This window comes from Nerophis lumbriciformis, linkage group LG01, assembly GCF_033978685.3.
Source record: "Nerophis lumbriciformis linkage group LG01, RoL_Nlum_v2.1, whole genome shotgun sequence".
Lineage (NCBI taxonomy): Eukaryota > Metazoa > Chordata > Actinopteri > Syngnathiformes > Syngnathidae > Nerophis > Nerophis lumbriciformis.
The window spans coordinates 72,639,017-72,663,686 of record NC_084548.2 but is presented as its reverse complement, the minus strand read 5'-3'; the positions used below and the strand labels follow the sequence as shown (position 1 = coordinate 72,663,686).

Here is a 24,670-nt window from a genome sequence, read left to right as displayed (position 1 = left end):
AAAATAATACAAGAAGTACTACTGAATTAAAATACTTATTAAAAAACAATACAAGAAGTACTACTGAATTTAAAGTTACTAAAAAAATAATAAAAGAAGTACCACTGAATAAAAAAAGTAGTAAGTTAGTGGTCAGAATAATTGTATCCAAGTTATCACAAAACTTTGTGTTTCAATGAGTTCCCGGCGAGCAGACAAAAGCTGTCTTTGATCTTACCAATCAAAAGGCTTGTAAAACTCCACTGTGTAGGATGGGAAGCGACATGAAGGCATCGGTTTCTTTGATGTATTGTAATCCACAGGAAGATTTTGTCTTGACCCGAGATCTACAGATAGAGGAAGCAGGACCTGACCCCCCCTCCAGGCACCTTTTCTTTGAACTGTTTTGTAACCAAAGGCGACGGCTGTTTACGACCCCCCCTCCCTTTAGAAACAGCTGTTGCCATGTAATCAGGGAAAGTCCAAATAAAAGAGGAGGCGTCAGAGCGTGGTGGAAGACTGTGCAAAGAGTACAGCCCAGACGTTTCTCCTCAATGAGCTAAATTGAATTCCGCCTCTGTTTAATTCCTTGCTTCTTGTCTTGTTTAATAAATGACATTAGTTACTTTCCAGTACATTTTGAAAAAGAGGAATTCAGTGACAACATTTATTTGACACTGAACAACATTGACTGACAATGAAGAAGAAGCTAGTTGGCGTCCACGTACACGTGACAAGACAACAGTCGTACAACAAAATGATCATAGATGATGTTTTAGTGTCAAAGGAAAATATAAAATATATTAAGAGTATAGATTATCTCTCTGGGATTAAAATTATTAGTAATACCTGCTCATACAGTACTAGTACACTAAACTTTATGATTAGTAATACTTACTCGTACAGTACTAGTACACTAAACTTTATGATTAGTAGTACTTATTTGCACAGTACTAGTAGACTACATAAAAACTTTGTCATGGCATCCAAGCTGAGGATCAAAGATGGTGTTGGACGACAGATGCTCCTCTCGCTCCTCCTTCCTCTGCAGCTGTCCTCTCAGCTGTTCACACATGGACAGGACAGGACAGACAAGGACAGGACAGCAAGGACGAGGTCAAAGATGGCAGACAATTGGATGTGTGATGAGGAATCAAACCTTTAAGAGAGTGAGATGTCACACGTCTGTGCTTTTGGAGTCTGCAGGGAGGTCCTGGAAGGACAATAAAAACTCAGATTGGAAGTGTGTTTACAACTCACACACTTGTAGTAATATTCTACTGGATGCTAACAGTACACTCACTTGTTAACTGTCCAAGGTTAGTAACACTAGCTACATGCTAACATTAAAGTGCGAGCTACATGCTAACATTAAAGTGCGAGCTAAGTCCTAACATTAAAGTGTGAGCTACATGCTAACATTAAAGTGCGAGCTAAGTCCTAACATTAAAGTGCGAGCTACGTGCTAACATTAAAGTGCGAGCTACGTGCTAACATTAAAGTGCGAGCTACGTGCTAACATTAAAGTGCGAGCTACGTGCTAACATTAAAGTGCGAGCTACGTGCTAACATTAAAGTGCGAGCTACGTGCTAACAATAAGGTGCGAGCTATGTGCTAACATTAAAGTGCGAGCTACATGCTAACATTAAAGTGCAAGCTACATGCTAACATTAAAGTGCGAGCTACATGCTAACATTAAAGTGCGAGCTACGTGCTAACATTAAAGTGCGAGCTACATGCTAACATTAAAGTGCGAGCTAAGTCCTAACATTAAAGTGTGAGCTACATGCTAACATTAAAGTGCGAGCTAAGTCCTAACAATAAAGTGCGAGCTACGTGCTAACAATAAGATGCGAGCTATGTGCTAACATTAAAGTGCAAGCTACATGCTAACAAAGTGCGAGCTTCGTGCTAACATTAAAGTGCGAGCTACGTGCTAACAATAAGGTGCAAGCTATGTGCTAACATTAAAGTGCGAGCTACATGCTAACATTAAAGTGCGAGCTACGTGCTAACAATAAGGTGCGAGCTATGTGCTAACATTAAAGTGCGAGCTACATGCTAACATTAAAGTGCGAGCTATATGGTAACAATAAGGTGCGAGCTATGTGCTAACATTAAAGTGCGAGCTACGTGCTAACATTAAAGTGCGAGCTACGTGCTAACAATAAGGTGCGAGCTATATGCTAACATTAAAGTGCGAGCTATGTGCTAACATTAAAGTGCGAGCTACGTGCTAACATTAAAGTGCGAGCTACGTGCTAACATTAAAGTGCGAGCTACATGCTAACATTAAAGTGCGAGCTACGTGCTAACATTAAAGTGCGAGCTACGTGCTAACATTAAGTGCGAGCTACGTGCTAACATTAAAGTGCGAGCTACGTGCTAACATTAAAGTGCAAGCTACGTGCTAACATTAAAGTGCGAGCTACGTGCTAACATTAAAGTGCGAGCTAAGTGCTAACAATAAGGTGCGAGCTATGTGCTAACATTAAAGTGCGAGCTACATGCTAACATTAAAGTGCGAGCTACGTGCTAACAATATGGTGCGAGCTATGTGCTAACATTAAAGTGCGAGCTACATGCTAACATTAAAGTGTGAGCTACATGCTAACATTAAAGTGTGAGCTTCATGCTAACATTAAAGTGTGAGCTACGTGCTAACATTAAAGTGCGAGCTACATGCTAACATTAAAGTGCGAGCTACATGCTAACATTAAAGTGTGAGCTACGTGCTAACATTAAAGTGCGAGCTACATGCTAACATTAAAGTGCGAGCTTCATGCTAACATTAAAGTGCGAGCTACGTGCTAACATTAAAGTGCGAGCTACATGCTAACAGTAAAGATCTCACAATTGAACAGCAACACCATTTTAGGTTAGCATATTAGCTGAAGAAGAAGAAAGGATCAAACTAGCACCTCCGTGGCGGACTGCTAGTTGGCAGAGCTTTATTTTAAGATGTGTAGCAAAGCCTGCTGCCCAATAACAGGTTCAGGGCCAGTGGAAAAAGAGCAAAAGTTCCCACCTGGCGTGGAGGGTCCAGGTCCAGGTCCAGGTCCTGAGAGTGTCCGTCCTCCAGTCCGTTGACCCTGAGGGAGTCCAGACTCAGGTCTGGTGGGACGTCTCCCAGCTGCAGGTCCAGACTCTGAGACTCACAGGAGTTGTTGAGGTCACAGCTGCTCTCGCTCGCCGCCGTGGCGTCCTCGGTGGCGTCCTCGGTGGCGTCCTCGGTCTTCTCCGGCGCCTTCGAGTCCTCGCTACCGTCGTCCGGCTCCTGATTGGCCGCCTCCGTGCCCTCGGCCTCCCCCAGCTCGGCGGGGACGTGCGCCTGGTTGCGGCTGGACCCCCTGGACTCAAAGGTGGGACTCTCCAGGGGAGGGGTCAGCGGCACCACGGCGACGGCGCTGCTCTCCCTGGTCAAGGACCCGTGGCGAGGTTTGTCCGGAGAGCGGAAACTGAACCTCTTGTTGGGGTTGTAGCCCCGGTGGAAGTCTGAGAAACTGGACTTCCAGGCCTTGGGGGACAACAAGGTGCGTCTCCTCAAGGATCCGAACCTGCAACACGCCACTCGTTACACATCTTGTGGGGGTCACACAGGAGGTTGCCTACAGCCACAGCCAGAGTTGACTGATCATCTTCATTCATTGTTTCATGTTCATTCGTTAGAGACGTAAATTAACTAAGCACTCCTCGAGAGCACCACAGAAATCACTCCGACTAGGGGGTCTTTATACAGTCCCTCTTAGTACCGACTTAGCGTTTGTGAATTTGATTTCTGCCCAAACAGATTCAAGGTTATTGTGGTTAAGATCAGTGTGAGTTATGTATTTTATATGCTGGTGAATATACATACAAACACCACCACCACCATGTTTATTCCTGCGGATTCCTGCGATGGTATGTGGGTGTATTAGTGGCCAAGACATGGGTAACTTACACATCTGTGAAGGCACCATTAATGCTGAAAGGTACATACAGCTTTTGGAGCAACATATGTTGCCATCCAAGCAACGTTACCATGGACGCCCCTGCTTATTTCAGCAAGACAATGCCAAGCCACGTGTTACAACAGCGTGGCTTCATAGTAAAAGAGTGCGGGTACTAGACTGGCCTGCCTGTAGTCCAGACCTGTCTCCTATTGAATATATGAAGGCTAAAATATGAGAAGGGAGACTGTTGAACAACTTAAGCTGTACATCAAGCAAGAATGGGAAAGAATTCCACTTCAAAAATGGCACCACAGACTGTGGATGCTTTTAAAAAAGGCTTAAAAACCCTTCTTTAAAAAAAAACAAAAATATATATTAGAGATGCGCGGTTTGCGGGCACAACCGCGGAGTCCGCGGATTATCCGCGGATCGGGCGGATGAAATTAAAAAAAATTAGATTTTATCCGCGGGTCGGGTCGGGTCGGGCGGTTGGAATAAAAAAAAATTAGATTTTAAATAGATTCAGGCGGGTGGCAGTTAAACCAATTGGTAAATATATATACATAGTTAAATGTTGTTACCCACATACGAAAAACGAGCAGGCACCTGCTGCATATGCCACAACAGAAGAAAAAAAAGAAGAAGAGATGGACACTTTTACGGAGCGGAGAAGGGACGCCTCGCCGGGGTCCGGGACCGAGGCCCCTTCCCCCGAGAGGGCCCCACCGGGAGCCGTAGCTGAGGCGATCCGCAAGAAGGGCCCGACGCACGTCCAGGGTCACCACCGCGCCCACCGCACCGACACCCCGCCTCGTCCGCCTTCGCCGCGGCCGGCGTCACGCGCAGCAGGTAAGCAGCTTACCTGCCCGCCACCCCCGTGGCCGGGGGCTCGTTACGGGTCACTCCGCCCACGCAGCTTACCTGCCCGCCACCCCTGTTGCCGGGGGCGCGTAACAGGGGTCACTCCGCGCGCAGTGCGCTCACGAAAGGGGTGGGGCTCACCCTGGTTGATATAGACAGCAGGACGGTGGCCATGGAAGTCGGAACCCGCTAAGGAGTGTGTAACAACCCACCTGCCGAATCAACTAGCCCTGAAAATGGATGGCGCTGGAGCGTCGGGCCAATACCCGGCCGTCGCCGGCAGCGAGACGCGCTTGGAGGTGCGCTCCCATATGATTGCGCACTGGTGTGCGTCTGGGTCGTGACACGCGAATGTCTGTGCTGCATTGGATCAGTCTCCTTTCTTTAACAGGCAAAAGCTTTATAACCTCACTAATGCCTTGCATCGTCTATATTAGATATATAACAACGGGCGGGTGCGGTTCTGATCAAATGTTACATCGGGTGGATGGCGGATGGTTGACGACTTTCTGATGCGGTTGCGGATGAAATAATTGCCTATCCGCGCATCTCTAATATATATATACATATGTATGCATACTAGTTCTAGTTATTAGGCTGTTCTAGTTTTTTTGTTTTTTTTATTTTTATTATGTTTTTATTTATTTATTTTTATTTTATTTCATTTTTTATTCTTTTATACACTGTAGCACTTTGAGGTTTGCTCAATGTAAAGCGCTTTTTACAAATAGAATCTATTATTATCATTATTATTATTATTATTATTATCAAGCAAGAATGGGAAAGAATTCCACTTCAAAAATGTGTCTCCTCAGTTCCCAAACCTTTGCTGAGTGTTGTTAAAAGGAAAGGCCATGTAACACAGTGGTAAAATTGCCCCTCTGACAACTTTTTCGCAATGTGTTGCTGCCATTAAATTCAAAGTTCATGATTATTTGCAAAAGACAACAAAGTTTCTCAGTGTGAACATGAAATATGTTGTCTTTGCAGTCTATTCAATTGAATATAAGTTTGCAAATTCTCTTTTTATTTACCATTTACACAACTTCACTGCTTTTGGGGTTTCTACAAACCCTGTTTCCATATGAGTTGGGAAATTGTGTTGGATGTAAATATAAACGGAATACAATGATTTGCAAATCATTTTCAACCCAAATTCAATAGAATGCACAACAAAGACAACATATTTGATGTTCAAACTCATAAACTTTATCTTTTTTTTCTCCGCAAATAATAATTAACTTAGAATTTCATGGCTGCAACACGTGACAAAGTAGTTGGGAAAGGGCATGTTCACCACTGTGTTACATGGCCTTTCCTTTTAACAACACTCAGTAAACGTTTGGGAACTGAGGAGACACATTTTTGAAGCTTCTCAGGTGGAATTCTTTCCCATTCTTGCTTGATAATAATAATAATAATAATAATAATAATAATAGATTTTATTTGTAAAAAGCACTTTACATTGAGCAAACAACCTCAAAGTGCTACAGTGTATAAAAAAATAAAAAATACAATACAATAAAAATAAATAAATAAAAAGATAATAAAAAAATAAAATAAAATAAAAACTAGAACTGCCTAATAACTAGAACTAGTATGCATATATCTAAAAAAAAAAGGCTTTATTTTTTTTAATTTTTTTTTTTAAAGAAGGGTTTTTAAGCCTTTTTTAAAAGCATCTACAGTCTGTGGTGCCAACAGGTGGTCAGGGAGAACGTTCCACAGACTGGGAGCGGCGGAGCAGAAATCCGGGTCTCCCATTGTTCGTAGCTTTGTCCTCGGAGGTTGGAGGAGGTTAGCCAGTCCGGAGCGGAGGTGTCGTAGTTCTTTGAGGCACTGGTGGGTTAGTAGGGTACCGTACAGTTGATGTACAGCTTAAGTTGTTCAACAGTTTGGGGTCTCCGTTGTCGTATTTTAGGCTTCATAATGCGCCACACATTTTCAATGGGGGACAGGTCTGGACTACAGGCAGGCCAGTCTAGTACCCGCACTCTTTTACTATGAAGCCGCGTTGATGTAACACGTGGCTTGGCATTGTCTTGCTGAAATAAGCAGGGGCGTCCATGGTAACGTTGCTTGGATGGCAACATATGTTGCTCCAAAACCTGTATGTACCTTTCAGCATTAATGGCGCCTTCACAGATGTGTAAGTTACCCATGTCTTGGGCACTAATACACCCCCATACCATCACACATGCTGCCTTTTACACTTTGCGCCTATGACAATCCGGATGGTTCTTTTCCTCTTTGGTCCGGAGGACACGACGTCCACAGTTTCCAAAAACAATTTGAAATGTGGACTCGTCAGACCACAGAACACTTTTCCACTTTGTATCAGTCCATCTTAGATGAGCTCAGGCCCAGCGAAGCCGACGGCGTTTCTGGGTGTTGTTGATAAAGGGTTTTCGCCTTGCATAGGAGAGTTTTAACTTGCACTTACAGATGTAGCGACCAACTGTAGTTACTGACAGTGGGTTTCTGAAGTGTTCCTGAGCCCATGTGGTGATATCCTTTACACACTGATGTCGCTTGTTGATGCAGTACAGCCTGAGAGATCGAAGGTCACTTACTTGCAGTGATTTCTCCAGATTCTCTGAACCCTTTGATGATATTACGGAGCGTAGATGGTGAAATCCCTAAATTCCTTGCAATAGCTGGTTGAGAAAGGTTTTTCTTAAACTGTTCAACAATTTGCTCACGCATTTGTTGACAAAGTGGTGACCCTCGCCCCATCCTTGTTTGTGAATGACTGAGCATTTCATGGAATCTACTTTCATACCCAATCATGGCACCCACCTGTTCCCAATTTGCCTGTTCACCTGTGGGATGTTCCAAATAAGTGTTTGATGAGCATTCCTCAACTTTATCAGTCTTTTTTGCCACTTGTGCCAGCTTTTTTGAAACATGTTGCAGGCATCAAATTCTAAAGTTGATGATTATTTGCAAAAAAAAAAAATGTTTATGAGTTTGAGCATCAAACATGTTGTCTTTGTAGCATATTCAACTGAATATGGGTTGAAATTGTTTTGCAAATCATTGTATTCTGTTTATATTTACATCTAACACAATTTCCCAACTCATATGGAAACGGGGTTTGTACTTCAGTATATTATAATGTCATGTGGTGTAAACGAAAATGGCGTACATTCATGTCATTAAAAGTGACAAGACTCACCTGTGCACACCCTGAACAGCAAACACTTTGTCAGGATGCTGGGCCTGCAGTTCCTTCACCACGTTGTCCAGGTCCATGTTGAGCTGCCAGAGACCAGGCTGGCGTCAAAACAAACTTCTTTGCCGTGCGTCCGTCCCTCAGGCCACCTACCGTCCTCATCTCTCTGTAGAAGACATCTCGTACGCTGGATACGGCGGAGAAGACCGTCACGTAGCATCCGATGCGGCTGAGGAAACAAACGCAACATGAAGCCCAGACGGGGTTCCTACACTTTTTCCATCGCCAAATTCAAGCACTTAAGGACTTTCGGGATCAATTTTCCAGTTTTCCCAGTCCCCTTCAAGAGGCGAAAACCAGTGTGAATCAATCTATAGCCTTGTTGTTTGAGGTCACCAAATGCTGTCTGTAGGAAAAATACGGAAAATCTGCTAAAATTAAGTCTTAACATTGAAGCAGTAAGTCTTTGCTGTCGTCCAGCATTCTGTTTTTGTTGACTTTGTAGCCAGTTCAGTTTTAGTTTCGTTCTGCATAGCCTTCCATAAGCTTCAATGCCTTTTCTTAGGGGCACTCACCTTTTGTTTATTTTTGGTTTAGGCATTAGACACATTTTTACCTTCACTTTGCCTCCCGCTGTTTCCGACATCTACAAAGCAATTAGCTACCTGCTGCCACCTACTGATATGGAAGAGTATTACACGGTTACTCTGCCGAGCTCTAGACAGCACCGACACTCAACAACAACACATCATTTGCAGACTATAACTACTGGTTTGCAAAAAATATTTTTAACCCAAATAGGTGAAATTAGATCATTTTCCACGTCACACCAGACTGTATCTCATGGCACACTAGTTTCCATTTTATAATTAGCCTATTGAGTCAGACTGCTGAGAAATATGATGAACATTTCCAAGCAGTCACAAGCACTTCACACAAAATTCAAGCGTTTTTCAAACCTTGAAAACACAACATTAAAATCCAAGCATTTTCAAGGTTTTTAAGCACCCGTAGGAACCCTGCAAGAGCAACGGCAGCTATGATGACGTGTGTGAAAGAGGTGAGAGGACCTTTCATGCAGCTCAGGTAGCTCCTCTTTCAGCTCGCTGTTGATGGTGTCGTAGACTCGCTTGGTGCTGCTCATCTCTTCTTCTGCCTGCCAGCACAGGAACGTTGCCATCACTTTCACAGCATGAACAGCAGCTTGCTTGCATAGAGAGGGAGAAGGTGAGCAGCAGTGCCATCAAGTGGCCAGCTGAGGTAAAGGCACCCATCATGGCTTTGGAAGGCCGACACAGCAGGGGTGCCCATTACGTCGATAGCGGAGGGTGTGTCGGTCAATCGTGTAGGGTGTGTCAGTCGATGGCGGAGGGTGTGTCGGTCGATCGTGGAGGGTGTGTCGGTCGATCGTGGAGGGTGTGTCATTTAATAGCGGAAGGTGTGTCGTTGGATAGTGGAGGGTGTGTCGGTCGATAGCTGAGAGTGTGTCGGTCGATAGCGGACGGTGTGTCGGTCGATAGCGGACGGTGTGTCGGTCGATAGCTGAGAGTGTGTCGGTCGATAGCGGACGGTGTGTCGGTTGATAGCGGACGGTGTGTCGGTCGATAGCGGAGGGTGTGTCGGTCGATAGCTGAGGGTGTGTCGGTCGATGGCGGAGGGTGTGCGGGTCGATGGCGGAGGGTGTGTCGGTCGATCGCGGACGGTGTGTCGGTCGATCGCGGACGGTGTGTCGGTCGATTGCGGACGGTGTGTCGGTCGATGTCGGACGGTGTGTCGGTCGATCGCGGACGGTGTGTCGGTCGATCGTGGAGGGTGTGTTATTCAATAACGGAGGGTGTCGGTCGATAGCTGAGGGTGTGTCGGTCGATAGCGGAAGGTGTGTAGGTCGATAGCGGAGGGTATGTGGGTCGATAGCGGACGGTGTGTCGGTCGATAGCGGACGGTGTGTCGGTCGATAGCGGACGGTGTGTAGGTCGATATTGGACGGTGTGTAGGTCGATAGCAAACGGTGTGTCGGTCGATGGCGGATGGTGTGTCGGTCGATGGCGGACGGTGTGTCGGTCGATGGCGGACGGTGTGTCGGTCGATGGCGGACGGTGTGTCGGTCGATGGCGGACGGTGTGTCGGTCTATAGCGGAGGGTGTGTCGGTCGATAGCGGAGGGTGTGTCATTCAATAGCGGAGGGTGTGTCATTCGATAGCGGAGGGTGTGTCGGTCGATAGCTGAGGGTGTGTCGGTCGATAGCGGAGGGTATGTGGGTCGATAGCGGACGGTGTGTCGGTCGATAGCGGACGGTGTGTCGGTCGATAGCGGACGGTGTGTAGGTCGATATTGGACGGTGTGTAGGTCGATAGCGGACGGTGTGTCGGTCGATAGCGGACGGTGTGTCGGTCGATAGCGGACGGTGTGTAGGTCGATATTGGACGGTGTGTAGGTCGATAGCGGACGGTGTGTAGGTCGATAGCGGACGGTGTGTCGGTCGATAGCGGACGGTGTGTAGGTCGATATTGGACGGTGTGTAGGTCGATAGCACACGGTGTGTCGGTCGATGGCGGACGGTGTGTCGGTCGATGGCGGACGGTGTGTCGGTCGATGGCGGACGGTGTGTCGGTCGATGGCGGACGGTGTGTCGGTCTATAGCGGAGGGTGTGTCGGTCGATAGCGGAGGGTGTGTCATTCAATAGCGGAGGGTGTGTCATTCGATAGCGGAGGGTGTGTCGGTCGATAGCGGAGGGTGTGTCGGTCGATAGCGGAGGGTATGTGGGTCGATAGCGGACGGTGTGTCGGTCGATAGCGGACGGTGTGTCGGTCGATAGCGGACGGTGTGTCGGTCGATAGCGGACGGTGTGTAGGTCGATATTGGACGGTGTGTAGGTCGATAGCGGACGGTGTGTCGGTCGATGGCGGACGGTGTGTCGGTCGATGGCGGACGGTGTGTCGGTCGATGGCGGACGGTGTGTCGGTCGATGGCGGACGGTGTGTCGGTCGATGGCGGTCGGTGTGTCGGTCGATGGCGGACGGTGTGTCGGTCGATGGCGGACGGTGTGTCGGTCGATAGCGGAGGGTGTGTGGGTCGATAGCGGAGGGTGTGTCGGTCGATAGCGGAGGGTGTGTCGGTCGATAGCGGACGGTGTGTCGGTCGATAGCGGACGGTATGTCGGTCGATAGCGGAGGGTGTGTCATTCAATAGCGGAGGGTGTGTCGGTCGATAGCTGAGGGTGTGTCGGTCGATGGCGGACGGTGTGCCGGTCAATGGCGGACGGTGTGCCGGTCGATAGCGGACGGTGTGCCGGTCGATAGCGGACGGTGTGCCGGTCGATAGCGGACGGTGTGTCGGTCGATAGCGGAGGGTATGTGGGTCGATAGCGGACGGTGTGTCGGTCGATAGCGGACGGTGTGTAGGTCGATAACGGACGGTGTGTCGGTCGATAACGGACGGTGTGTAGGTCGATGGCGGACGGTGTGTCGGTCGATGGCGGACGGTGTGTCGGTCGATGGCGGACGGTGTGTCGGTCGATGGCGGACGGTGTGTGGGTCGATGGCGGACGGTGTGTCGGTCGATGGCGGACGGTGTGCCGGTCGATGGCGGACGGTGTGCCGGTCGATGGCGGACGGTGTGCCGGTCGATGGCGGACGGTGTGCCGGTCGATGGCGGACGGTGTGTAGGTCGATGGCGGACGGTGTGTCGGTCGATGGCGGACGGTGTGTCGGTCGATGGCGGACGGTGTGCCGGTCGATAGCGGACGGTGTGCCGGTCGATAGCGGACGGTGTGTCGGTCGATAGCGGAGGGTATGTGGGTCGATAGCGGACGGTGTGTGGGTCGATAGCGGACGGTGTGTGGGTCGATAGCGGACGGTGTGTGGGTCGATAGCGGACGGTGTGTCGGTCGATCGCGGAAGGTGTGTCGGTCGATCGCGGAAGGTGTGTCGGTCGATGGCGGAGGGTGTGTCGTTCGATAGCGGACGGTGTGTCGGTCGATAGCGGACGGTGTTTCGGTCGATCGCGGACGGTGTGTCGGTCGATCGCGGACGGTGTGTCGGTCGATCGCGGACGGTGTGTCGGTCGATGGCAGGGGTGTGTCGTTGGATAGCGGAGGGTGTGTCGGTCGATGGCGGAGGGTGTGTCGGTCGATAGCGGAGGGTGTGTCGGTCGATAGCGGAGGGTGTGTCGGTCGATAGCGGAGGGTTAGTGGGTCGATAGCGGAGGGTGTGTGGGTCGATAGCGGAGGGTGTGTGGGTCGATGGCGGAGGGTGTGTCGGTCGATGGCGGAGGGTGTGTCGGTCGATGGCGGAGGGTGTGTCGGTCGATGGCGGAGGGTGTGTCGGTCGATGGCGGACGGTGTGTCGGTCGATGGCGGACGGTGTGTCGGTCGATCGCGGAGGGTGTGTCGGTCGATCGCGGAGGGTGTGTCGGTCGATAGCGGAGGGTGTGTCGGTCGATCACCAGCCAGGCATTAAAAAAAATAGACCTAAAAATGAGCAATCATCAATCTTCACCAAGACGTCACTTTGGTCACTTGATTGACATTCACGGCACCCGAGGGTCTTGTGAGATGACGCTGGCTGCTGCCAGATCATTATTAAGAAAAAACGACCGACAGGAAGGCGAGAAACACTTGTTATTTCAACAAACTCTCGCACCGTACCTGCCGTCAAAACTCTAAAGACCGACTGTGCAGTTCTTGTCTTCACAATAAAAGCGCTGCTTCATCCTACCTGCGCTAACAAAATAAGAGTGTCAGCAAGCTGAGTTTTCCGCCAATGTATTTCTTGTAAAGTGTATAAAAAGGAGTATGGAAGCTGGACAAATAAGATGGCAAAAAGCAAGCACTTTCATGTGGTATTGGTGAGGTTCGACGGGACATAAGAAAACCAAGTGAGGAAAGCAGGACAGTGAACTGTGAGGGTAAAGAAAAGTAGTTCAGCAAAGGGTCAAAGTGTCATGAACATTGACCTTGCTGATCTTGACGTCGTCCCTCTTCTTGGCCGTCTGCAGGGCCTCCAGGTGGTGACGGGACGAGTCGTAGTCCACCAGTTTCCTGCCCCTCTTGGCCACTTTCTCCTGAAAGACACATGATTAGGGACACACAATCCAAGGCAAAGATCCTAGCGCTCAGGTCTGAGAGGCACAGTAAGCACTGGGCTGGGAGCGTGGGACCTACCCGGACATCAGGGAACTGGCCCACGTAGGACTCCATGGTCCGTACTGCCTGGTCCAACAGCTTCACCTCGTAGTCGTTCCACAGGAGGTCCTCGCCCTTCACAACATATATTATTATTATTTTTATTATTATTATTATTAATAGTCATAATCATAATAATAATAATAATAATAATTAATATTATTATTATTATTAATAATACTTACAATAATAATAATTATTATTATTAATAATAATATTTGTATTATTATTAATAATGATTATTAATATTAATAATAATAATATTAATAATATTAATTATTATTATTATTGTCATCATTTTACGACCTTAATCTCGTGAAAGTGTCACTCTGATATTGTACATTTATCCATGAAATGCAACAACTTTAGTCTTGTAAAATCACAACGTCCTTATTTCTGAATGCTTTGGAGTATTTACACAATTATAATAATAATAATAATTATTATTATTATTAATAATAATTGTATTATTATTATTATTAATAACAATAATAATACAGATAATAATAATTATTATTATTAAGAATAATGATAATAATAATAATAATAATCTTATTATTAGTAGTATTAAAAACAATAATAATAATTATTATTATTATTATTAATAATACTTTTATTATTATTATTAATAACAATAATAATACAGATAATAATTATTATTATTATTAATAATAATGATAATAATAATAATAATCTTATTATTAGTAGTATTAAAAACAATAATAATAATAATAATATATATATATATTTTTGTTACTATTATTATTATTCTTGTTATTATTCTTGTGTAAATGCTCCAAAACATTCAGAAATAAGGACGTTGTGACTTTACAGGAATAAAGTTGTTGCATTTCATGGATAAATGTACAATATCAGAGTGTGACACTTTCACGAGATTAAGGTCGTAAAATGATGACAAAATGTCATAACTGCAAGACACTTAAAGTCGGAACAAAAAAAGGAAAGCACAAGAATAATGTCAAAATGTTATGAGAAAAATGTGTAATTTTAGACTCAAGATGAAATAGAGTATTACAAAATAAAGTTATATTTACAAGACTTTTCAAACATTTTGTAGTTATTAAAATTGCTATTTTTTAATAAGAATGTTACAATGTTACTCAAACTTTAGTCTTGTAAAATCACAACGTCCTTATTTCTGAATGCTTTGGAGTATTTACACAATAATAATAATAATAATAATAATAATAATAATAATAATTGTATTATTATTATTAATAACAATAATAATACAGATAATAATTATTATTATTTTTAAGAATAATGATAATAATAATAATAATAATCTTATTATTAGTAGTATTAAAAACAATAATAATATATATATATATTTTTTTGCTACTATTATTATTATTCTTGTTATTATTATTATTGTGGAAATGCTCCAAAGCATTCAGAAATAAGGACGTTGTGACTTTACAAGAATAAAGTTGTTGCATTTCATGCAGGGCCGGCCCGTGGCATAGGCCGTATAGGCAAATGCTAAGGGCGCTGTCCATCAGGGGGCGCCACGCCAGTGCCACAAATGTTGGAGAAAAAAAAAGAAAAGTTGGTACTATTATTTCTAAATACAAAAGAATAATCCCACGTTAATTAAAATGCAAAGTAAAGCCTATATAATAGAAATATTATTTGTTACAATATTACGCCCCCCCCCCCCCCCCCCCCCCCCCCCCCCCCGCACGGTGCGCCCCCTCCCTTCCCGTATCATGACTCTTTTTGGACGTCACCACATCAAAAAATCAACACAAGATGTCAAAACGGCCGAAACTGTCAGGTGCCCAGGGAAGAAAAAAGAGAAAAGAAGAGGAGGAGAAACGAGAAAAAGACAGAGGTAGCAGGTAGGTAACGTTAGCCTACATGAAATTATTTGTCTGTTACAGAATGTGATAGTAACCTGGCTTTTTAGCATTAAGCTAATGTTACATGATTCGGCAATTGCTAATCAATAAGTAGCTAGTTCTGTTTTAACGTCGGGTTAATATTGTGGAGGGGGCTAAATTGTTATGGAAAATAATAATGTAACGTTAGGTAATTACAGTACTCCCACCTTACATTCCTCAGGGACATTTGTATTAGATCTTTTAAGCAGGTGTTTTTGCCTTCTGGTTAGCTAATGTTTGCCCTGCAGGTAATAGTCACTTTTCCACCCCTTTATATATTAGGTATAGTTGTAAGCCTAGTTGTTAAAGTGCACATCATTAATGTTAATTAAGCAATATGTATGTAAAAAATATTGTATTTCATATATTCATTTTTTATTTTTTGCATTCATTTATTTATTCATTTTTTTTTTAATCTTGTTAACTATTCTGATTGTTAATTTGCTTTCTTTAAGTAAAAAAAAGGTCAAAGACAAAGCTATTCGGTTTCTTGTGAGTATATACACTTCACTGCCGATGTGGGGGGGCGCCACCTAAAATCTTGCCTAGGGCGCCAGATTGGTTAGGGCCGGGCCTGATTTCATGGATAAATGTACAATATCAGAGTGTGACACTTTCACGAGATTAAGGTCGTAAAATGATGACAAAATGTCATAACTGCAAGACACTTAAAGTCGGAACAAAAAAAAAGGAAAGCACAAGAATAATGTCAAAATGTTATGAGAAAAATGTGTAATTTTAGACTCAAGATGAAATAGAGTATTACAAAATAAAGTTATATTTACAAGACTTTTCAAACATTTTGTAGTTATTAAAATTGCTATTTTTTAATAAGAATGTTACAATGTTACTCAAACTTTAGTCTTGTAAAATCACAACGTCCTTATTTCTGAATGCTTTGGAGTATTTACACAATAATAATAATAATAATAATAATAATAATAATAATAATTGTATTATTATTATTAATAACAATAATAATACAGATAATAATTATTATTATTTTTAAGAATAATGATAATAATAATAATAATAATCTTATTATTAGTAGTATTAAAAACAATAATAATATATATATATTTTTTTGTTACTATTATTATTATTCTTGTTATTATTATTATTGTGGAAATGCTCCAAAGCATTCAGAAATAAGGACGTTGTGACTTTACAAGAATAAAGTTGTTGCATTTCATGCAGGGCCGGCCCGTGGCATAGGCCGTATAGGCAAATGCTAAGGGCGCTGTCCATCAGGGGGCGCCACGCCAGTGCCACAAATGTTGGAGAAAAAAAAAAAAGTTGGTACTATTATTTCTAAATACAAAAGAATAATCCCACGTTAATTAAAATGCAAAGTAAAGCCTATATAATAGAAATATTTGTATTAGATCTTTTAAGCAGGTGTTTTTGCCTTCTGGTTAGCTAATGTTTGCCCTGCAGGTAATAGTCACTTTTCCACCCCTTTATATATTAGGTATAGTTGTAAGCCTAGTTGTTAAAGTGCACATCATTAATGTTAATTAAGCAATATGTATGTAAAAAATATTGTATTTCATATATTCATTTTTTATTTTTTGCATTCATTTATTTATTCATATTTTTTTTATCTTGTTAACTATTCTGATTGTTAATTTGCTTTCTTTAAGTGAAAAAAACGTCAAAGACAAAGCTATTCGGTTTCTTGTGAGTATATACACTTCACTGCCGATGTGGGGGGGCGCCACCTAAAATCTTGCCTAGGGCGCCAGATTGGTTAGGGCCGGGCCTGATTTCATGGATAAATGTACAATATCAGAGTGTGACACTTTCACGAGATTAAGGTCGTAAAATGATGACAAAATGTCATAACTGCAAGACACTTAAAGTCGGAACAAAAAAAGGAAAGCACAAGAATAATGTCAAAATGTTATGAGAAAAATGTGTAATTTTAGACTCAAGATGAAATAGAGTATTACAAAATAAAGTTATATTTACAAGACTTTTCAAACATTTTGTAGTTATTAAAATTGCTATTATTTAATAAGAATGTTACAATGTTACTCAAACTAAGCTAAAATAGTAAAAACTGGTAGAAACGCCGTAGTATAATTAGTCATTTCATTGAGACACGGCATCTCTTTGACCTTTATTTGAGGAACGACTGTACAATACTCGTCATGTTCAGAACTAAAAAAAAAAAAAAAAAGCCTGACCTCCACTATGGCGCCGACGTCTTCTTCTCCCACCCAATTGGTTTCGTAAACGTCGAACAAAGACTGCGAGAGGCGTCTGGAGGCTTCTCTCATGTCTGAAAGGACAACAAGAAGCGAGATGAGACCCCCCCGCCCCGCAAGAAGACAAGGTGCAGACTAAGGTTTCACCTCGGACCGCTTCAATGTAGTTCCTCAGCTCCTTGTAGATTCTGTTCCCGTCGGCCTGACAGCAGATATACAAATATGTGTTTGACATTGACAGTGCATGCAGGGGAAGATTCTACCTGTTGGTCCTGAAACTGTAGGACGTAATGCTCCAACCGGTCATCTCTGGTCTCCACAGACTTGCCAAGTTTCTGCAGCACCTGCAAAACAAAACAAAAAACAAAACGTTTAGGATTTATTCTTATCCTTGAAATCTTGTCGTTACCTTTTCTTTGCCTCTGCTCAGCCGTCTTTGGACTTTTTTGGCAAAGTCTCCACTGCTGCCTTTAGGACTGGTGTGATCCGCCATTATTTGTTTAACTATAATAATAATAATCATCATTATTAATGATAGTAATAGATGATAGAGATGTGACCTTTGCGAACGAATCGGGGGTTCTAAATGGCTCTTTTTAACAAACGATGAAAACCGATTCTTGGAAGTGAGCGTTCATTAGGGAGACTTTTTTTTTAATGCATTTGCTAATTTAGCATTTTGGCCGCTTGCACTCGTGATCTTGTCACAAAACCAAAAATACCTCAACAAAAGTGATAATTTTATTACAATATAGTTGTAATATTAAAAAAAACAAAAACATATTTTCCAATACAAAGTTGTCATTTAAAAGGAATGAGGTTGTATTTTATACATTAATACATATAGGATACCATGGGAAAATGTGGTAAGACATAAAATATTACCAAAAAAAAGACAATTTAATGCTAAATAAAATAGTAACATTTCAAAAAAGTCATAATTTTGCAATAAAAAAAATCTATATTTTGTGGAAATAAAAAAGAGTTGTGCTTTTAAGTTGTAGCATCATGCAAATAAAGTCACGATATGAAAAAGTGTAGTCATTGTACGTAAATAAAGACGTAATATTGCAAGAAAATTGTATTATTTCACAAAAACAACTTAGCAATAGTACAAAAATAAACTGTTGTAATTTTTCCAAATAAAAGTATCAAAATGTCTGAATTGGAATTTTAAAAAAATACAATCATACCATTATGAAAAAGTTGTAATTTTTGCCAGAATAAAATATTGAAAGAAAATGTTTACATTTTGCAGAAATAAGATATATTCTAAGAAAAAAGTTGTGATTTTATGGTAATAAAGTTGTAGCATTACTTAAATAAAGTCGCGATATGAAAAAGAGTAGTAATTTTTACGTAAATAAACACATAATGCAAGAAAAAAAATATTACACAAAAACAACTTAGCAATATTACATACAAAAACTGTTGTAATTTTTCCAAATAAAAGTATCAAAATGTCTGAATTGGAATTAAAAAAATACAATCATACCATTATGAAAAAGTTTTAATTTTTACCAGAAGAAAATATTGCAAGAAAATTGTATTATTTCACAAAAACAACTTAGCAATATTACAAAAATAAACTGTTGTAATTTTTCCAAATAAAAGTATCAAAATGTCTGAATTGGAATTAAAAAATACAATCATACCATTATGAAAAAGTTTTAATTTTTGCCAGAATAAAATATTGAAAGAAAATGTTTACATTTTGCAGAAATAAGATATATTCTAAGAAAAAAGTTGTGATTTTATGGTAATAAAGTTGTAGCATTACTTAAATAAAGTCGCGATATGAAAAAGAGTAGTAATTTTTACGTAAATAAACACGTAATAATGCAAGAAAAAAAACATTACACAAAAACAACTTAGCAATATTACATAAAAAAAAACTGTTGTCATTTTTCCAAAATAGCGTATAAAATAGTCTGAATTAGAATTAAAAAATTACAATAATACCATTATGAAAAAGTTGTAATTTTTGCCAGAAGAAAATATTGCAAGAAAATGTCTACATTTTGCGGAAATAAAAGATATAATATTCTAAGAAAAAAGTTGTAATTTTATGGTAATAAACTTGTAGCAATACATAAATAAAGACACCATATGAAAAAAGAGTAGTAATTTTCCGTAAATAAAGATGTAATATTGCAAGAAAAAAAAAATTATTACACAAAAACAATTTAGCGATATTACATACATAACAAATACATACAAAACAATCACTGTAAACATGATCATTTAAGGGAAGAATGTAATAGAAAATATCAATACAAAGTGTCAAGACAGAATAAACACTCTGCTGCTTCAGCAACAGAGATACAGTCTATAAGATGTATATATATCTAATGTATTCATACATTGTTTATGTAGCATGTATATATAACCTAATCATATTGTTTATTCAACTTTAAAAATAGCTGACCGTTCCCACCCCCCCTTCTCTGGGATTATATTCCCAGTTTTGATCTCAGATGTCTGGTCACTTATAGCATATAAGAATATTCTAATATAATAAGTCTCTTACATCTCTAGAGGAACTGTATAAGAGACACTGCAACAGGAGAGCAAACAGCATCCTCAGGGACTCATCCCACTGGCTTGAAGTCTTGCCCTCAGGGAGGCGCTATAAGACCATCAAAGCAAGGACAAATAGACTGAAAAACAGTTTCTATCCTAGAGCTGTTATTGCCCTAAACTCTGCACGTACCTGAACACTCACGGCTTTATTAACTTGCTTCCCTCTGATAGAGATCTGCTGTGCAATATGTTTAGTATTTTATTATGATTTTAAATGTATTTTTATTTTTATTATTGATAGTCTTAAGACTATTTTATGTAGGTTGTTTTAAAAGCACTGAGCTGGATTGCTGTCCAATTTCGTTGTTTCCATACAATGACAATAAAGGTATTCTGATTCTATTACTGTGAAGCAAACTATGAATAATAAAACACGCCAAAACATGTGTCCTTTATCATAGCTACACGTATGACAAAAAAAACGCTTGAAAATCAGAGGTAAAATTAATTAAATGCACTGACAGTTCATTGCTCCTGCCAAATGAATTGCACTGAGTGGAGCGGATCACCACTCCAAGATGGCGGCCCCGCGTCTCGTCAGCGCCAGTAGGCAGTAGCGTAACCCTTATAAGATGTCTATGGCGGCGCTGAATTTAAGTACTACATTTTTACTTCGGATTAGGGCTTTATAGCAAAGTATATTGGCTGACTGCGATAAGACTTTATCGTAAATAAAACTGCATAGTAACGGGAAAAAAAGCCTGTTTAGTGAGGATTAATCAACCTAATCGCATAAGCACTACAATACCCAGAGTGCTTTGCGCGCCATTTCATAAACTACCGGATGTAACATGGCGGTGCTGAACTTTGACCGGTAAAGTTTATGGGTTGTTTTTTTACTCAAATTTCGTAGACGAAGAGTAGGAGTGGCTGCATGACAAACTGTCCCACTAAGGAGCTGCTGGCCGAGCTGCGAGACATGACGATGGGGAGCACGCTGGCCAAATGTGCCGCCGCCGACCTCGCCATCCAGTGGGTCGGCTGGGCGACGGCGGCTGCGCTCAAAACCGAGAAGTTCTACGACTTGGCAGGTAAATAAAACTAAATACGCAGTTAAATATTACCATTGAGCAACAACCTGATTAGTTCTGGGTTGCATAATAATAAGAAACACGAGTGTGACTGTTACAAAACGTGGGAGTGTAATGGGATCGAGTCTGCTTACGCAGGGGCGTAGAAAGGATACATTAGTGGGGCCAGGGGGGGCACCCGCTGCATTCATTGATTGATTGAAACTTTTATTAGTAGATTGCACAGTACAGTACATATTCCGTACAATTGACCACTAAATGGTAACACCCGAATACCTTTTTCAACTTGTTTAAATCAATTCATGGTACAAATATATACTATCATCTTAATCATACTTGCCAACCCTCCCGGATTTTCCGGGAGACTCCCGAAATTCAGCGCCTCACCCGAGACAAATTTTCTCCCGAAAATCTCCCGAAATTCAGGCGGAGCTGGAAGCCACGCCCCCTCCAGCTCCATGCGGACCTGAGTGACGTCAGGTGCGCGACACCACGTAAATCGTCGGCCAACCAAAAAGTAACCCCAGTACGCTATAGCCAACATTCACCAGGAGATGGCAACAGACAAACATAGATCACTCTATTACATTCCTCCCCTTTTAGAAATGTATAGAAGTTACTCAAAATAAATAAACAACCCAACCAAAAAATGCAGCAGCTCAATTAAAAAACTGTACTTAAGCCACATTCTTTCCTTTTTTTTAGTACTGAACTCTTAACCCTCATTTGTAAAAAAAAAAATAACATGCTTATTATACAAACAGTATTTGTACACCTTTAACACAGATTTTTATACTGTCTTCAGAGATTCAGTTTTTTTGGTGGTACTCGAAACCTTTCTGGGTACCTGTGAAAGGGTGTTCAGCATGGTTGGAAAAATAGTGACAGAGAATAGAACAAGGATGGACAATTCAACCCTTAACTCAACAATGAGTAGATGAGTGTTATGTGTGTGTATATGTGTAAATAAATGAACACTGAAATTCAAGTATTTCTCTTATTTATATATATATATATATATATATATATATATATATATATATATATATATATATATATATATATATAAAATAAAATAAATATATATATAGCTAGAATTCACTGAAAGTCAAGTATTTCTTTATATATATATATATATATAAATATATATAAAATTAAATAAATATATATATATATAGCTAGAATTCACTGAAAGTCAAGTATTTCTTTATATATATATATATATATATGTATATATATCATCTGAGAAATGGACATTGAAACAGTGTAGGTCTGACTTGGTAGGATATGTACGACGAGCAGAGAACATAGTGAGTTCAGATAGCATAAGAACAAGTATATACATTAGAAATACATTTGGTTATTTACAATCCGGGGAGGTGGGATGTGGAAAGGTGTTAGTCAAGGAGGTGTTGTTTTAGTGCGCTTTTGAAGGACTTGCAGTACAGTAAGTCCCACATTTACTGTAACTCAACAAAACTACAGGAAAAAGGTATTGATTAACGTGGACCCCCGACTTAAACAAGTTGAAAACGTATTCGGGTGTTACCATTTAGTGGTCAATTGTACGGAATATGTACTGTACTGTGCAATCTACTAATACAAGTTATATAATAAATGTGCACATTCTAGATTTAAAAAGCCGTACGTTTGTTGACTTTAGTGGCCTAGTGGTTAGAGTGTGAGTTTGAACCCCAGCAGAGTCATACCAAAGACTATAAAATATCGGAGCCATTACCTCCCAGCTTGCCACTCAGCATCAAGGGTTGGAATTGGGGGTTAAATCACCAAAAATGATTCCTGGGCGCGGCCATCGCTGCTGCCCACTGCTCCCCTCACCTCCCAGGGGGTGATCAAGGGTGATGGGTCAAATGCAGAGAATAATATAATAATTTCGCCACACCTAGTGTTTGATCCTGTTCTGTCTCCCTGTAATGTTTGTCTGATCTTGAATGGGATTGTGCTGAACATTTTTAATTCCCCCCGGGGGATTAATAAAGTATTTCTGATTCTGTAGCAATAATTTGAATTGTTACACATTTAGAGCAAAGCAATTGTTACGAGTAGATAAAAGATCTTACCTTTCGATGTCACCTTGACACTTGAGCGTCAGCCGTCACTTTCCAGCTCTGGTCCGCGCTGCACTGGCGCTCCTGGGCGGTTCACCCTTGAACCTTGGAACCAATTACCCGCCGTTTCCTGGGTAAAAGATTGATTGAACACGCCTTACTCATACGCTTCTCTTCTTCTTTCTTTTTTTTTTTTGGTCTTCCAGGATCAGGCACTTTTATACTGCTGGCCCACTTGAGTCGTATCTGGGGAGGAGGCGGTCACCTTCGGCAGAATGTTCAGACGGGCCTGGTGACGGCGTGGGGGCTCAGGTATACCGTCTCGGACCCTCCCTCGAGGATTGAGAGAGGGGGAGTTAGAACAGTGTATAAAGATCGCATATTTGCCGTGACGGTCTTTAAGATAAATCTATCGTACGTTTAGAAATGTAATTATCGGACTCAGGTACCGTTTTGGACCCTCCCTCAAGGACTGAGAGAGGGGGAGTTAGTTAGAACAGTGTATATAGATCGCATATTTGCTGCCACGGTCTTTAAGATAAATCTATCGTACGTTAAGAAATGTAATTATCGGACTCAGGTACCATCTCGGACCCTCCCTCGAGGACAGAGAGGGGGAGTTAGAACAGTGTATAAAGATCGCATATTTGCCGTGACGGTCTTTAAGATAAATCTATCGTACGTTTAGAAATGTAATTATCGGACTCAGGTACCATCTTGGATCCTCCCTCGAGGATTGAGAGAGGGAGTTAGTTAGAACAGTGTATAAAGATCGCATATTTGCTGCCACGGTCTTTAAGATAAATCTATCGTACGTTAAGAAATGTAATTATCGGACTCAGGTACCATCTCGGACCCTCCCTCGAGGACAGAGAGGGGGAGTTAGAACAGTGTATAAAGATCGCATATTTGCCGTGACGGTCTTTAAGATAAATCTATCGTACGTTTAGAAATGTAATTATCGGACTCAGGTACCGTTTTGGACCCTCCCTCGAGGACTGAGAGAAGGGAAGTTAGAACAGTGTATAAAGATTGCATATTTGCCGCAACGGTCTTTAAGATAAATCTATCGTACGTTTAGAAATGTAATTATCGGACTCAGGTATCGTCTTGGACCCTCCCTTAAGGACGGGGAGTTAGAACAGTGTATAAAGATCGCATATTTGCCGTGACGGTCTTTAAGATAAATCTATCGTACGTTTAGAAATGTAATTATCGGACTCAGGTACCGTTTTGGACCCTCCCTTAAGGACAGGGAGTTAGAACAGTGTATAAAGATCGCATATTTGCCGCTACGGTCTTTAAGATAAATCTATCGTACGTTTAGAAATGTAATTATCGGACTCAGGTACCGTCTTGGATCCTCGCTGGAGGACTGAGAGAAGGGGAGTTAGTTAGAACAGTGTATAAAGATTGCATATTTGCCGCTACGGTCTTTAAGATAAATCTATCGCACGTTTAGAAATGTAATTATCGGACTCAGGTACCGTCTCGGACCCTCCCTCGAGGACTGAGAGAGGGGGAGTTAGAATAGTGTATAAAGATCGCATATTTGCCGCAACGGTCTTTAAGATAAATCTTGTCGTACGTTTAGAAATGTAATTATCGGACTCAGGTACCGTCTTGGATCCTCCCTCGAGGACTGAGAGAAGGGGAGTTAGTTAGAACAGTGTATAAAGATTGCATATTTGCCGCAACGGTCTTTAAGATAAATCTATCGTACGTTTAGAAATATAATTATC

General features: G+C 41.6%; 2 protein-coding genes across 3 annotated transcripts in view; one reads left to right on the top strand and one right to left on the bottom strand.

Annotated features, from left to right (window-relative positions):
* Positions 1–632: 632 nt before the first annotated feature.
* bin2a (bridging integrator 2a) lies at positions 633–23,075 on the bottom strand. Its single transcript, XM_061925510.1, has 13 exons — positions 22,941–23,075; positions 17,655–17,749; positions 17,509–17,589; positions 17,393–17,447; positions 17,225–17,319; positions 13,111–13,206; positions 12,903–13,010; positions 9,019–9,104; positions 8,102–8,177; positions 7,952–8,034; positions 3,009–3,537; positions 1,139–1,192; positions 633–1,042 (listed from the first exon to the last, which is right to left on the bottom strand). Exons 2-12 carry the CDS (start codon positions 17,736–17,738, stop codon positions 1,157–1,159), a joined length of 1,329 nt encoding a protein of 442 aa, XP_061781494.1. The 5' UTR covers positions 17,739–17,749; positions 22,941–23,075; the 3' UTR covers positions 633–1,042; positions 1,139–1,156.
* Positions 20,600–24,670, top strand: part of LOC133572659 (uncharacterized) — a 23,762-nt gene continuing 19,691 nt past the window's right edge. The window contains exons 1-3 of one of the 2 annotated variants that reach the window (XM_061925530.1): positions 20,600–20,642; positions 20,724–20,859; positions 23,135–23,240. In XM_061925530.1, coding sequence (XP_061781514.1) covers positions 20,748–20,859; positions 23,135–23,240 — 218 coding nt within the window. In that variant the 5' untranslated portion in view covers positions 20,600–20,642; positions 20,724–20,747. Of the gene's footprint in view, positions 20,860–23,134; positions 23,241–24,670 lie in introns of both variants that reach the window. The other variant, XM_061925521.1, reaches the window with a different exon arrangement.